The 16,373-nt window shown below is 37.8% G+C and overlaps 1 protein-coding gene across 1 annotated transcript in view; it reads left to right on the top strand.

The window, feature by feature from the left end:
- The first annotated feature begins 1,723 nt into the window (after positions 1-1,723).
- The window catches only part of LOC148411485 (AF4/FMR2 family member 1-like), a 21,726-nt gene continuing 7,076 nt past the window's right edge, over positions 1,724-16,373 (top strand). Inside the window, exons 1-13 of the mRNA XM_088435367.1 lie at positions 1,724-1,902; positions 6,415-6,535; positions 7,032-7,796; positions 9,770-9,811; positions 9,939-10,031; positions 10,189-10,225; positions 10,950-11,007; positions 12,443-12,572; positions 13,399-14,169; positions 14,859-14,950; positions 15,326-15,527; positions 16,009-16,082; positions 16,147-16,210. Coding sequence (XP_088291493.1) covers positions 1,886-1,902; positions 6,415-6,535; positions 7,032-7,796; positions 9,770-9,811; positions 9,939-10,031; positions 10,189-10,225; positions 10,950-11,007; positions 12,443-12,572; positions 13,399-14,169; positions 14,859-14,950; positions 15,326-15,527; positions 16,009-16,082; positions 16,147-16,210 — 2,466 coding nt within the window. The 5' untranslated portion in view covers positions 1,724-1,885. The remainder of the gene's footprint in view (positions 1,903-6,414; positions 6,536-7,031; positions 7,797-9,769; positions 9,812-9,938; positions 10,032-10,188; positions 10,226-10,949; positions 11,008-12,442; positions 12,573-13,398; positions 14,170-14,858; positions 14,951-15,325; positions 15,528-16,008; positions 16,083-16,146; positions 16,211-16,373) is intronic.

Genomic DNA, 16,373 nt, shown 5'->3' with positions numbered 1-16,373 from the left:
ATAGCGCCCCCCCTTGTCCAATCAGCCGTGAGGATATTAAAAATGTACCGAAGTGTACTTCACTTTTTTTGCGAGCCTCTCGTTTACAGTGTTTTTTTTTTTTAGTGTTTTTGACTTGTGATTCCTAATTAGAGGTTGTTTGGTATGCATAGATGTGCTTCTGTTGTTTTGCTAGCAGAATACTTTCTTTTGTGGGTTTTTTTTGTGCGTTTTGTCTTTTGAAATGTATTTTTGTTTTGGGTTTCATGCCATAAATTTTCTTTCTTGCTTTTTTATTTGTTTGCGATTGCATGATTTCACAAACAACAGCTTTGCATTGAAACAAATAAAGACAGCCTACACCTTCACTGTTATTTTCTCTTTTGCCATGTACATAGTGGTATTGTCAGCCCTGGTGGAATACGGAGGGCCCTTGACCAAGTAAGTTGGACACCATTATAAGTGCCAACGTGGATGACCTTCATAAAACATTGTTGTAAAGAACATTTGAGAGTGGACTTCACCTTTAACAAAACTGTTGTACCTCAAGTATTGACATTAAAGTAATTATTGTAACTATAAACAAATAAATAAACATCATGTATTTGAACTAAATCAGATGTGACCAAACTACTGCCCGCGGGCCATTTGGGGCCCACCAATCACCTGTTTGCGGCCCACACCATCTGCTAAAAATACATTTGACATGGCCAGCAATACTTTTAAAAAAGTAATAAAATGTTTGATGGTATACTATGTGAAAAAAAAAAATAGCGTCAATTTTAACAAGTCCAGCCATTCTTTTTTTTAGTCTTTGGCTAAAGGAGGGTCTAAAATGGTTATTTCATCGTATTACTTTAGGAAATTAAATGCAAAAGTAATTGATTACTCAATGTTTTTAAGTACTTAAGTCATCGATTGACGTGGGTTACTTTAGGTAAGACTTGAGCACTTAATTACCTAATTTAGTACCAGACAGTTTTAGGCCCCCCTTTAGCTGAACAGTATGAAAATAAAAACGGAAGAAAAAAGCTTAGGATTGAATGTCCGAACTCTTAAACAATGTAAAAATATGCATGAGTTAATAAGCTAAACAAAAATAATTAACTCTTTCATCTTTTTATTTTTCTGTATGCGGCCCTCAAAGGAAAAGGTTTGGACACTCCTTACCTCGGCCATAATTTAAAAATGGTATCCAGAATAGTTAGTAGTTTTTTTTCCCAATTATTTTAGAAGTTTCGTTTTGTTTGTTTGCAACGTATAAGGGGTTAAATGACTGTGGAACGTTTGTCAACAAAATGTGATGAATTCACACGCAAACGCACACAAGTGCAACTGTTTAAATTCGAGTATATCAGCACCGCATAATAAAGAGTTTTCTAAACACCAACTCACAGGATTCAGTTGCATACATCTAAGATTGTTTGAAAACTTTAAAACAGGAGGCTACCAAACAAATCCGGATGTACCATGTCAACCACAGGGGCCAAGGAGTAAAGTTTACACAAGTACGTGGCGAGTAAAAAAATACCGACAGCAAATAAAACAACATTTGGTGGATTTATTGCTCCTTTATCAGGTTTTTTCTTCGTGAGAAAAACTGAAACATAGCATCATATATGTATATATTTAGTTTCGACATTGAGTGTAAAAAAAAAAAGAGAAGACCCCTTTGAGTAGAAAAGTCCACTGGGCAGCAAATGGACCAGCCAAACATTCGCAGCAGAGCAAAGGGGCAGACTACTACACGCGAACGAGAGCTAAAGGTGGCGTGACATCCCGGTCTATTGGACCATTTTTTCCTCCGGTAAACGATGTGACAATGCATATCGAGAAGACGAGCTCGGCGGCGAAAGTCAGCAGAACACGACGGCCAACTTCGGTGGTTTGACGAGCGGCGCACGACATGGCAACTCAGCCGAGGTAGGTGCATTCAAAGGCGGCTAGCCTGCTAGCAGCGTGACGGAAAGGGGGCTGTTCTAACGTCTCTCACTTGTCACTGAGCTCGTTCCTCCGAGCTGTCAAAGTGTCAAGACAAGCTGTTCGAGTTCAGATTATGATAAATAAACTTAAAAAAAAATCCCTTTTTCCCCCCACCCAGTGGTAAATGAAAATCAACTCCGGGTGCTGGAATGACGTCTTGATTTCAACCAGCTGGGCTGCTCAGATTGTTGACGCTATTGCCGGATTTTTTTTCACCACGTAAAATCCACTTTTGTACAATGCGAATCTTTTATCTTTTGTTTTGAAGAACCAAATACTATTGCAGTTATTAACATTACACAAACAACACCTGGCCAAGTTTGTCACAAAATTAAAAAAAAAACAAGGGCACTTGCTGCGCTCAACTTTTTTTTTCGAATTTAGTTGAACGGTTGGACAACATCAAACATAAAACTGTTAAGCTTACGTCGATTTGAATGAAAACTGCACTTGGTTGTGAACAAGACAACCCTGAGGTACAGCCTGTCGTGAGCAATGAAATCTTAGATGAGCATAGTGTCCAGTTCATATTTCTGCTTGGGAATGATAATGCAAATTGCTTATTTGTGCTGTAGGAGATTTTCTTTTTTTGTATTTTCATTTTTGGTTCGAAAATTTGGCTGACAGCCTCTGCTCTTTAGTGTACATGATTATTGATACCTTTGAGAATCCATACACAGCTACAGTCATAACTTTTTTTTTTTTAAATACTGGCCACACAATCAATATGAATTGTGCACAAAATACAAATTTGTCAAAAAGAAAGTAGGTGATGACATTTTTACATTCAATGCAAGTTAATAATGTTGCTATCATTCTAAAACACTTGGGTAAGCAAATCAAGCACACTTTCTCTAGGGGATTTAAGGCGTGCTGCATTTATACACCCAGATCTGAGCTCTATTCTAACATTTGAACTGGTAGCACTGATGCAACTTTTTCAGTTGGTCACACAGCACAGGATTTGGCCGCACACTTTTTTATGACCTTATTTACTGATGTATAGTCAATATTTTACTAGAACAAGAACTGTCTGCAGTAAGCAATGGGTGGCAAAACAGGGCAATTGTATAATGTAACTTTTAAAAAGTTACATTGCGAAAAAAGACTTTGCTCTTACGGTTTGTGAATGCAGAAAGGTCACCTTATTGTGCAATGAGATCTGGAAATGCAGTGCTACTAAAGATACAGTACCTGAGCACATAGTAGGGTATCACAGGATGTAGAAACTGTGTGATGAAAGTAAAATCTGTTTAAAGGGGACTATTTTAAAAGATCTCCAGTTTCTCCCTTTTTGGAGGGGAGGGGTAAAGGTTAGAAGAATTAATGTGATGTGTTTCATTCATCGACTTTCATTTCAGAGCAGCCAACCAACAAGTTAAAATTCTATTCAAATTGTATGAAAATAAGAGATCAGTAAAAGATGCGCAGCATTGCTAAGGACATTTTTCTTTTTCTTTTTTAATTGACAAACTAGCTAGTGTGTCCCTGTGAAGCTGTCTACAAAAAAGACAAATTTATCCTTTGTCTTGAACATTATTTCACCATTTTGTTATACACGTGGATAAAGCGACCAATAAACACCATGATGTGCCTATTTATATATATTTTTGGTCACCCCCTCAATGTCGTCACTAATGACATCTACCTACTATTGACATGACCAGTAAGTGTGCAACATGATAGAGCTACCACCACAAATTTCCACTTTTAAATGATGGATGAAATGTAAATCAAATATGAGTAATGAAAGAAAGATGGAATCTTCAGATGAAAAGATTATCATGGTTGTCATCGTAAAGTCTCTTTCTCCAATAATACAAGCAGTCCATATTTTTGTCAGTCCTCCAATGATAATGTGATAAGTTGAGGGGAAAACAAATCATAACAGAACTGTGTTCGGTGAACCGTTAAAATGTCGTCAAAATGATGATATCCATGTATCCTTTTTCTGTGGCCGCTTATCCTCACTAGGGTCACAGGCATGCTGGTGCCTATCCCTGCTGTCTTTAGGCAGTAAGCAGGGGACACCTTGGACTGGTTGCAGAGACAATCAAGCATTCACAGTTCAAATCACATTGAAGGGTAATTGGGCGTGTCCTTTACACATGCAATGCATGGTTTTGGAGTGTGGGAGCCCCCACATTACACACACATAACCCCCATTATTCTTTCTGATCATCTTAAGACTGCATTGTATATTTTCATTGTCATATCATACAGTACCTGTCAAATATTTTGTTGTTTGTTAGCCCCGTAGATATACAGTATTGCTAATCCATTTTAAACAAGAAAGGGCTCATTTTAAGCCCAACAGTTTTTGAAATAATGTTTTAGTGCTGAACAAAACTGCAGAAAAACATTCTCACGTCCATTGCTTGGTGGAGGCCGCTAAGTCAGTTTTTGCAAAGACAAAAGTTTTGTTGCCCTGTCATATGATTGACCAAATCCTTAATTACCACCTCATCTGTGGTCAATAATTGGTCAATCAAATAGTGGGTTTGTATTAAATGTATCCTAGCACATCAGAGCTTCACATCAACAGCGGCTTTACCTTTGACAACATCTCTTAGATTTACTCTTTGATCAAAATATTTATCATCAAAAGGCTGATGACTAAATGCATGGCAGAGTTACTAAATGTCTTCAAGTGTGTCTGCATCATATTCAAAGAATAAGAAAGCGCTTTTTTTTTTTTTTTTTTGTTAAAGTATGTATGAAAATGAAAGTCAAAATAACACATTTGAGTAAGCCTAAACACTTAACATCTACTGTATGTTTTTGCCATCACTGAATACATGGAATCTCCGCAACCCCATTCCCCCATGCATCTGTCCAACAGAGCTTGCAGAGGAAGATGGATAATTGAGCTGAGGCTTTAAACTCTGCAGATTCCCAAAGGCTCAGTTGCTCCGGACGCTGTTGTCTTTGGCCAGAAGCTGCACGCTATCCCTCTTACACTGTCAAGCATTTGGCCTGCGGCCTCCTATATGCTCCTACACTTCTTATTGGAGGCTCATATGTTAGAATTCTTCTTCGGTCAGTTTTAGTACAACCCATCCTTGCGTACCAGTCCAATTCTGTGCATTCTACTGTAATTTACAGATGACGCCAGGCTAGTGTAGGCATGGGCCGATATCTAATTCTGACAGTATGATAACCTTGAGCTATCATGGTATTGAAATTAGATCTCTTTTCTTTTCCATTGAATATAATCGGTTTTACTTTTTAACAAGGTATTGAAAATTTGGTCCATAATAAAATCTGTACCATGTTTAGTACAAATAGATACGCCCTGGCTGTTAAAGGGTTATAGAACCAAGTGTTTTTTTTTGTTGTTGTTTGGTCCTGCTCATACGCGGCTTTACACGGGGATTCTTCTGCAGAGGACAATTTCCATTTTACAGTGATTGAATGCCATGGTTCTTGCCTTGAATTTCAATCTGAAATGCTCCCACAATTTTGCCATCAACCAAAATGTTTTGTTTCGGCTTCAGACTTGCTGCTTCCTGTAAGTGCGTTCTCCCAACTATTTGTCTGCTGCTGTGTGCTGTCTTATTAAATGTGTCTTTTGAGCGCAAAATGCTAATTTCATCTCTTTAAATTTGTATACACAGCTGCTTATTATTTGTAGTTTTGACCAGAAATATACCCTATAACCATGACCGCATAAACAAATTAGTACCACTTCAAACTCATTGAACATTACACTTAAAAATAAAGGACTTACAGATGTAATACTGTATAAAAAAAAAAAAAAAAAACTGCCCCTCTCTCTCTCGCTCGCTCTCCTCTTTTAACAAAGGAGTGAGCTAAGCAGGTTTCTGGGTGGGTAATAAAGCATGACACGCCAGTCCTGGCTTTTCAATGTACAGTATGTTGTGATACAACCACCATTTTCCCACAGATTATAGCTCAAAAGCTGTTGACTTCACGCCTTCCCCATTACAATGTTGATATCTTTTGCATAAAGTCAGGCAAAAGTCCGGTGTTTAATAGTTATGGAAGTGAGTTGACCCCCAGCTCCCCTAGGGGATCCTCACGGCTTGCTCCATCATTCTCTTGGCTTTCTACCAAAACTGCACTACAGTTGCCATGGAATTAAACCCATCGGGATTGAACATCAACACTCTGCTCGCGAAAGGGATCCCCACCCCAAAATGTTGACGTATGTTCATGTCCCCTAAGAATATTCTTTGTGAAACCTGCAGTTGTGTACCTTTATAATTGATGGCAGTAAACAACATCTGTACAAGTGTTTGGTCCAATTTCTCACCTCTTGCCAGTCCCTCAGGTGAGTTGGTCTACGACAGGAGACCTTACATCAGCACTCCCAAGATCTTGCGGGCACATCCCCAAACAGACATTTCAAAACGCTTAGTCTCTTGAATGTGCCTCAGCTGTATTTGTACTCTAATACTGTATCTTGTCTCTGCTGGTGATGCTCCGCAGTGCATATGATGAAGAAAGGAATCGTCTCCGCCTCCAAGCCTGGGAACAGAGAAACCAAGAAACCAGACAAACAAAAGACATCTGCGCTGAGAATGTGCCACTTTTTGGCCATCCATACAAAGTATGTTTTTTGGATTTTTGTTAGTTGTTACAGTCTAAAACAGTAAACATTTTTACTTTTTACTAACAATATTCTTTGGGAGTTCTAGATCATCTTAGTCGCTTTTGTTAAGAATTATCAGTGTTTTTGTTTGAGTTCTACCAAGTTGACATATTTCATTTTTTTAAAGAATATAATTATACGAAGATACCTGAAAAATTGACACTAATTGGTCAAAGGAACCCAGACCAGTGTAAACTCTGGCCACATGTTGCAGCATGTTAAAGCCTTCAAAAATCAATTCTTCCATCTATGTTGATTTTGTTGTTTTGTTTTTTGGGATGTTTGGAGATAAGATTGCCAACCTGCTTACTGAAGAGATTTCAGTGCAAAACCTACCACAATAATGACAGCTAGTTCCCATATACTTGTTTAGATTACTCCCGTGTTATATGAGTTTGTTTGCTCCCCTGCTGTGACATACTAAATCACTTTTTTTTTTCCTTTTGCTTTTTAGACAAAGAAAGGTGATGAACTATCAAACAGGATTCAGAAAATGCTGGGTAGCTACGAAGATGTGAACGATTCCACAGAGCCTTCTGAAGCTCCTACAAGTTTCACGGCACCTGATCAAGTGCAGTCAAACTCCAATAGGCAGGGCAAACTTCCTGTCCAAGATCAAACCCATCACATATCCGGCCAAAACCACCTAAATAATACTTACCCCTTTCGGATGATGAAGAACGGCCCCACTTCCTCCCCAAGCTGGAATGCAAGCTCAGTCCCCATGCCAAAGGCTTCAGCGGATCATCAGAAAAAGGATGAAACTTTGTTGAATCTTGGGGAAAATTCTTGCAATCCTCAGGAAATGTCTGCTCAGTCTTTGGACGTCAAGCCGCTTCATTTACTATATCCCAGTGAGACCAAAACTGCTAAAGACACATTTGATTCAAGTCAGGATTCTACAGAACCACCTTCTTCCACCGTGGCGGACAATTCTGTGTTTAACCTCAGGCAGTCGCCAGCGGACACTTCCTTGCATCAAGCCTGCAAAAGCAGCAACCCCCTGCTCTCGCAGAGCTTCCCTCCGCTGTCCTCATCCAAGCAACCCAGTGTCACCATGATGCAGAAGCCCACAGCGTACGTGAGGCCAATGGATGGTCAGGACCAGCTGCTCAGCGGCTCGCCCAAGTTGAAGCCTTCACTCGAGCCGCATGTACCTCCGCAGGAGATCAACAAGGGCGACCATGCAAAGGCCAAAATGTTGCCCCAGTATCTGGAGGTGGGATCAAAAATACTTGGTTGTTGGGTCACAACTTTAAAACATAAGTTTTAGACATTCTAGCAATTAGAAACCAATCAAGTGCATAACTGCTTCGCCGTGCTAAGTAGCTTTGTCCCCATTTAACATAGGTTTAGCCGCTAAACTGGCACAACGCCCAGAGAGATGCACTTACAATGAGGAACACTTTGTGTTGACTCGCACAGTTTATCTTTGCACTACTAGGCTTGTTGCGTCACATACACATGGCCGTTTTGCATCCTCATTGGTTGTAGTGGTGTGTGGCCTGGAGTTTGTTTGTCGTGAAGATGTCTTTATTTTCATCACATTTTAGGCCCTCAAAAAATCTTTTCAACCTCACCTTCACCAAAACTTCTTTCACTGTATTTAATTATTAATTTTTATTTCAACCATTATATAATAACTTCTGTCCAAAATCTGCACTTCAATTTTTTTCAAAAAGCTTTATTGTTCTTTTAAGCGAACCCAGTGTCACGAGTGATGCACTGAACTGTCCACTGAAAACATTCGTCCAAAAAACGATCAAAACTGAAACAATACTGCATAAAAATTACTTTTGTGATGATGCAAAACAATCAAGGTTCTGTATGAATTTCACATGAGCACATAAGAGAAGGACTCAGTTTTTATTGCCATACCTCAGAGCTAGCAACAATTGTGTGTGTGTGGGGGGGGTCAAGGACGCTAAAAAAAAAAAAAAATCTCAAATTACGCTGTCATTGTATGATAGGGCACTCATCTCCAGTGTTATCTAACAATGTATGTGTGTATGCAATCTCACCGACCAAAAGTTAAACGTAATGTTTAGAATTAAGGGTTGAGAGATTTTTTGTTTTTGTTTTTGTTTTTTGCTTTTCAAATATATTTGCAGAAAAAAAATTGCTTGCTGATAAGCTCATTCCGGGATATCTTTCCACTGCAGGCGGTCACTCTTTCAAGTAACAAATGGGTCTGCACCGACATTTGCATTATTTCTCTCATTGGGTCTTGGTCAGGAAATGCAAGATAGTTTTTTTTTTTTTTTTTAATTCCATAATTACTTTTTTTTTTCTTTTTTTTTTTAGTAAATTATGCCTCACCAATAGTTTGTTTTACTTGTAGTATATGTGACAGATGACATTTATACAAATGTTAATGAAACCGTTTTCTATAGTTGTAGGACAGGCAGTTATAATGAGTCGATATCCACCAATTGTCAAGCAAAGCATGATAATGCCATCCAGCGGACATGATTGTGAATTGCACTCTTGTCCACTGCATTCATCAAATGTGGAATAGTAAACATGAAGGCATATTTAAAGTCTAGGGTTAAAACCCTTAGCTGGCTTTGTGTTCGTGTTACACTTATATTACTCTGTGTTGCAGTGTAGCTGTAGAACCATAGACATGGTGTTAACTTTAGATCTAAGTAGTGAAACAGGAAAAAAAAGAATTAGTGTGAGTGCAGACAGAAGTAGACCAGCACCTGACAGACCAGAAAAAGCAATTTTCAATTGTCGCCCTCAAGTGGTGCTGGAAGATTGGGCAAAAATACACAGACGGACCGACAATATCGTCTGGTTAAAAAAAATGACGGACTGACGTTGACAGGAAGGGGGCGGGACTCTGACGAATGATGGTCAGACTTTCAAAAAATTGTAAGTTGCCCACCTTTGATCATTTCATTAGCAAAGTGTGTGTATGTATGTATATATATATATATATATATATATATATATATATAAAATTATTATATTTTTTTTAATCCAACAATGAACTGGAAAAAAAGTTGTAGTTTATGGTCCAATTAAAAAAAATTAAATAAAATAAAGAGCTTCAAATTTTCCTGAAGAACTGTGATGTTCTAACTGATGGCCCATGTTTTAAGAAACTATGAACACAAAAAATTTGTGCTTGATCTTCATGTTGAACTCATACATTGTTCTGAATGAGCTTTTCCTACTTTTTTGTAGACAAAGACAAATGAAGCAGTGTGTGTGGAAGACATTTTGAAGGTACATTTTACGTTGTTGTTGCGGTAAGGTCTTTAAACTTACTTGTGACATCCCATCACCCGCACCGCAATATTTACTAAAGGTGCGTCTATACATGTAAAATTGTCCTTAATTTTTATGTTGTTAGGAGATGACTCACTCATGGCCGCCCCTCCTAACAGCCATACACATCCCCAACTCTGATGCTGACACAAAAAAGGTCAACAAAACCGATCAACTGGTAGGTTTGTGTGCTGTTAGAGAAGCTAACCTAGCATTTTGTGCAACTTAGGAAAAATATAATGCGTCATGCGTAGTTGTGAACCAATTTAAATGATCTAGTTGAACAATTTGATGAGTTAACATTTTTGTGTGTATGTGTGCGCCTCTCCTCCCAGGAAGCAGAGCAAGCCTCTTCATGTCCAGGAAGACAATGTGAGTCAGAGCACCCTCCACACAGCAGAAAGTAGAATACTATAGTTCATACTTCAGCGCATTGTGGAGTATGCAAATTCAGAACTGCCATATCCAACTGATAGAAGCAGATTAGTTCTTTAAGGGAGTTTACATTAAAATAAAGAACATTTAATGCCTAAAATAATTAAAACATACCAAAATACGTTCAATTCATGTTTTATAACCTAAACTATCTCTTGACGTATTTGACTTTTTTGTTATAAAAATAGTCTGAGCCTGTTGTTGTAACTACAGATGACTAAATTATTATATGCACATATTTCAGTTTTTTGCCTGTCTGGAATGTAGGAAAGGTATCCGCTCTATCACTTGAAACAAGGCTTCATTCTGTTTAAAAATGTTTCATACAATATGAAAACTGCACACCATTTTTCTGATCATTTACAGTTTGAAATCTTACAAAAACAAATCATCTTAAACATCATAAACTCACCAGCCTTTGACTTTTATATATATCAAATGTGGTTTTAAATAACATTTGCACGAGCAAAACACATGTTTCAAATGTTTGTCCAACGTTGTGAAATTTCATTGAAGGGTGCAATGCAAGCAAAATTGAAATTCTTGTCGCAAATAATGAATAAACAAATTAGCTTGTCAAGTTCATGTATTAGGCCTGAATGAATGCCTTTTTTTTTAATTGTTGTTATAGGACTAATTTTTACCTTTGTTTGTTTTTCAGCAAGCCACAACAGTTCTCGACATGCTCGCCATCTCGATATGCAAAGCGCCAAACTTTCGTGAGTTCTAAATTCTTCCTTTCCACAAGAATGACCAAAGATGGCTACGAATACAGTATGTGCGAGCTGCAAGCGTTTGATTGAACTTGGGTGAACCCGCTGACTAATCCTTCATTTTCAAAATAATGTTCTGCCGTGACTGTCCACTTGGCGTTTGAGTGAATTGCTCATCTTGTGAAAAGCATGATGTTTTCATGGCAGCAATATTCAAATATTAGCACCTATTTATTACATAGCACAAACAATAATGCAGAACAGCAGGCCTGTATGGAGGATGAATTCAATATCAATTATCTGAAACAAGAAATCTCAAGGTCATGATGTCTATAGTATACACGCTAATACATGATCTAATGTTACTGTGATATTTGTGCTAATGAACTGAAGTGACGAGTATAATACCATGTTATTATCCTTATTATCTTTGCTTTACAGGGTAATATACTTACTGTAATATATTTTCCAGCTAAGCACGCTTTAATATTACTAAAATATTAATATTAATAAAATGTTGACATGCTTCTCTTCACTTTTCTTTATTCCTCATTGTATTAAAAGTTACATACTACAAATAATAGCATCTGCTTGGTGAAATTGAGCCAGCTATGATGTTTAAAACATCTGTGGAATCAGACATTTTGTTACTTTGTTTGTTCCATTTCTGGTTCTGTGGTTGTCACACTTGCATTTTAATATTCCTTTAAAAAAAATAATAAATCACACCCTAAATTGTGGGGTGAAAATCAAATGATTCATGCTCCCCGATATTTACAATCTCCTCCAGTAATACTTTGTAGTTTAAACCCTAAATGCACTGCAAACACTTCCCAAAATACAATACCTAAATATAATTTCAAACCCCTTTTACAACAGTTCCATTTGAATAAACAGAAGATTTGATTTGCCCCAAAGACGGACCGGCATTAAACACACATGGTTCCTTTTTTAATTCATAAAAACAATTCTCAAGCAACAGCAAGACTTTTGGTGTGCTTCACCGTACTTTGAGCTTTTTAATACAACTCAGCAGTGCAAGAATATACGTGTGTGGCGACAACTTCATTTTGGCGCCAACAACCTGAGCTAAATTTAGCGCCAGCTGTCTGGATCTTCATCCTTCAGTTGAGAACTTGAGATGTATCACTTCTCCATACTGCGACTCACTGCTTTCTTTTTAGTGTGTCGGGATTTGGGCACTTTTTTTGCCTTATAGGCCATTGCAGAACTTGCAGGAACATTTTCCAGTCTATTTTTCAGAGGATAAGTTTCACACACATGCGCACATGAGTCCACATACCCACACACGCTATAAACAGGTAAATTTGAATATTGAAGTAATAGGCAAAGGTTCATATTGCATATATTATACTGAGCCGCTTAACAATAAGTTCTCTGATTGGTTCCATAGTTAACATCCCTTCTTGCGTTCTTTTAGTTCACTCAGTGAGGCTCATTCCAGCGGTGTAGAGTCTGCGAGCTCCAGTGACACTGACAGCAGATCCGAGTCAGATGGCAACAGTGTCACCACTGAACCTTGTGAAATGACAGTAAGCTGCAAAACTGAGGCAAGCATTTTTTTGTTTTGTTTACGTTAATAGACTATACTTTTAAATACTCTTAAATGTCATTTAATGACATCTGACAGCTATACATGAATTAATGATATATTTATAGCAAATAAACCCCAAACAAATGAACATAATAGACTTGTAAAATTGGAATGAAATGCCTACATTAAAAAAGTTTAATTAAAATGCACATTTCTCAAAATAATATTGGAATATGTCTGATCTTGAACTTGATTTAAAATGCATGACAGTGTAAAAAAGAAAAAAAAAAAAAAATATATATATATATATATTTTTTTTTTGTTCTAATAAGTCTCATAGAATTTGTAGTAATCCATACCGTATTGAATCTTAAAAAAATAATAAATATATAATGTATATATGAAGAGAGCAATTTTACTCATAATCACAATTTATACACTAAAGATTGTGGTGAAAAAAGTAATAATTATGTAAAATGTATTTAATTTGATGCAAAATTTAAAATCAATTGAAAAATGAAATTGTAATGAAATGTTTGATTTGAAGAGCATATTGTAAAATAGTTGATACAAAATTTTAATGTGTTAGAGAATTTGGTTTAAGCACAACATTATATGAATGAAATAACAGAAATAAGTTCAACTGCATATTACATTTTAAAAGAGTTTTTGTAAAATAATTTTAAAATTGGTTTTACTTAATCAACCAGTACAGGCTATAACTGTATGAAACCAGACTTTTAGATACAGCTCACACACTTTCTGATGGAGCAGTTAAAGTGTCTTGTGGGCATACGTAATATTTTGCTCAATTTCATTTTTCAATTACCATCTTTCACTAGCCTGATGCTGCGGCGGCACGTGGCGACTGGCAATTGGGCAACTGGATCCGGACCACCCAACCGAACTCTGGCAATGAGAGCCAAAGAGGTGCCGCTGTTGTCTGTGAGAATCCCAGTCGAAAACTGCGGCATGGCTCCAAACCCCGGACTCTGGAGCCGACCCAGTCAACTGAGCATGGTGGAACCCCTCCAAAAGTGCAGCCTTGCACCGAGAGTTCTCATGAAAGCTCTCTTGACTTTGTTTGTTTGAACGAACCTGGAAGTGCCCGTAAACCGCCGAAGGACGGTGTGAAATCTGAGGATGCTTTAGCTGGTAAAGCACCCATTTTCTTGGACAAACCCAAAGTCAAAACGAAAACGGAGCGCTCGAAGAATGCTAGCAGTGACTCTAAAAATAAGAGAGCTTCTAAATCAGCTGACTTGCAAAAGACTGAATCCAGGCTCAAGATGGTCCAACGGCCTGCTAAGTGTCCATCATGTCATCACCCCTGCTCTTGTCCCATTCCTACCCACACTCCACCAATCAAAATCAGCAGTAGCAATGCTGATGTGGAAGTCATCAAAGAGGCCAAAACTAAAGCAGAGTTCTCTAAAACTCACAAGTGTAAAAAGGGAGACTGTGTTCCCAAATCTTCGCAGGACAGCATGCCAGCTGGATGCCTACTGGTAAAGATCAATCTCAGTCTGCTGTCAAGGGTCCCACAGGCAACACCCAGGAATGTAGGGACCCCAAAACATCCCAATGCCAGCAAGAAGACTCTTCCTCAAAGTGTGAGCTCTATAAAATGCACACTAATCATCATAAGTTTTAGATAATGGTCTTTCAAATGGAATTTCAGGATGAACTGCACTCTTCTTTTATAGCCTTTAAATCTGAGCTTAATTTGATCTTCTAGAAACTGGTCCAAGTGTTCAATAGTTCATTGCGTTTTGCACAACTTGCTTTTTTTCTAATAAATAGCTGACCAGCAAAATTCACAAGGAGTGCTTGACCTTTTGAAAAAATCAATACAATTCCTGGTTCGGTTAAAATTGGTATTTACTTCATCATGGTGTTCACATTTGACATTGATATAAGACAACATCTAATGATTGAAATACTTCACAGATTCATTGTGGACCTTCAAAGATGGATTAGGCACCGTTAGGATCATCGACGCATCACAGCAGAGACCGGAAGAGTCATTGTGAGGCATAGAAGTTTACGTCCTTGGATACGTATTGGTTGATTTCAAGGATTAAGCCTGTTGTGAATTTTGCAGCTACTAGTTACGGAACCCAACAAGTTCATACTACATCAACTGAGCAGTTACATTCAAAAGTTAAGAAAAGGTCAAATGAAGCTAGATTGTGTTCATCTCATTTCAAACAAAGGTTCAGTGTCCCCATTTTTTGGGAGTATTATACATGCACCTCTAAAGTGTCTGTTTGTATTTAAACTTGTGATTGGAAACTTCCAGATGGAGATGGGTGACAAGGCTCCTCCCAGAAAGAAGCGGAAGTTGGAAAAAAGTATCGCAATGCCCGATAAGGACTCTTCTGTCAAAGTGGAGTAGGTTCTGTGAAAAGAGAATTTCCCACCAAGTAGTGCAATACAGTTTTGTTCAGGTTGCTTTGGTGATGGGATGATTTTCCCACAGTAAGCATTGATTAAGAAAGATAGCAATGGCGTTGTTTACTACCTATTACATGAACTTGGTGTCTAAATTAGTGCACAGCATCTCTTGTATTTAATACACTTCTAGGTAAAAGAACCAAGCTAAACAGAAAGTTGAGTTATTAGCGCTCAGCAATAAATAAATCGACATAAACTAAAACTGTCCTGCCTGGTGGAAATTGCTTTTTTATTAAACTAGACTTTTTTTGAACAGCATATGTGATTTTCTGTGCATGTCAACCACTGAACTTTGATGTTCCCATTGTTTAGAGGTGACACCACTGAAACCGATAAACAACAGCACCAGAAGGCCAAGAAAAAGAAGGTACATCTGCAGACGCCCCCAAAAGACTCCGGTAAAGACCTGAAGGTGCACAAAGGATCTTTTGAGGAACCGCATAAGCATGCCCCCAAGCGCAAAGACTCGTCCAACCATAACATCCGCCATCTAAAGAACGTGCACCCAGCAAAGGTAACACTAAATTGTTCTCAGAATGGGGTCTGGGACTCACAACTAAATAATTTGCTAATGTCAGGTCACTCAAAAAAGTATAAACAGGGACTGTTTTTTTCTTGACCAAGCTAGCATGTCTTTTTTTCATAGAATAAAGGGGTATCTTCTGGAATAAAATATGTAATACAAGAAAATACTTCATAAAGTTGAATTCTCATAACTTATCAATAATTGTTGTCCATAAAAAGAATTCATCGCTTTCATCACTGACCTTTTTTCTTTTTCCTCAAATGGGCAACAGATTACTTTTTATAGGGTGTACATTCGTTAGTTTATGTGTTTATAGTTTAATTGCAGTTAATTATACAGTAAGTGTGTACTTTTTGAATTATCCCTCTGTTAAGAAAGAGGCCCTGTACCCCCCCTAAATTTGAGAACGTGAAATTTAGAGTATGCAGTGTGTAACCTAGTAATCTTGACTTCCATTTTGGGATTCCAGCAGAAACAGTTGTCACCCAAGCGGCTTCCCAGGGAAGCCAAGACCTCCAGACCCTTGCTCAGGACTGAAGACAGGTGTGATACAGTATATGTTGGTCACACTGTCAGTCAGGTTTAGTAATCTAGTAACTTCCTGCAGGCAGTATCCAGTGAAGCACTATATCAAGGAGGCCAAACGACTGAAGCACAAAGCAGATGCAGAGGTATGACACTATAGACTTTCCAAAACTCATGTTTTTTTTTTGTTTGTTTTTTTACTGGAATGCCTGGTTGGAGGACAAAAAAAAGCAAAATAACAATTGACTATACAGATTACCATACACTGTCAAATTAGTTGGGAATTGTATTTGTTTAATTGAAAGCAAA

The sequence above is a fragment of the Hippichthys cyanospilos genome, chromosome 15 (genome assembly GCF_059441005.1).
Source record: "Hippichthys cyanospilos isolate Australia breed blue-spotted pipefish chromosome 15, RoL_Hcya_1.0, whole genome shotgun sequence".
NCBI lineage: Eukaryota > Metazoa > Chordata > Actinopteri > Syngnathiformes > Syngnathidae > Hippichthys > Hippichthys cyanospilos.
The sequence above is the reverse complement of the archived record's forward strand: the minus strand, read 5'-3'. Positions and strand labels throughout refer to the sequence as shown.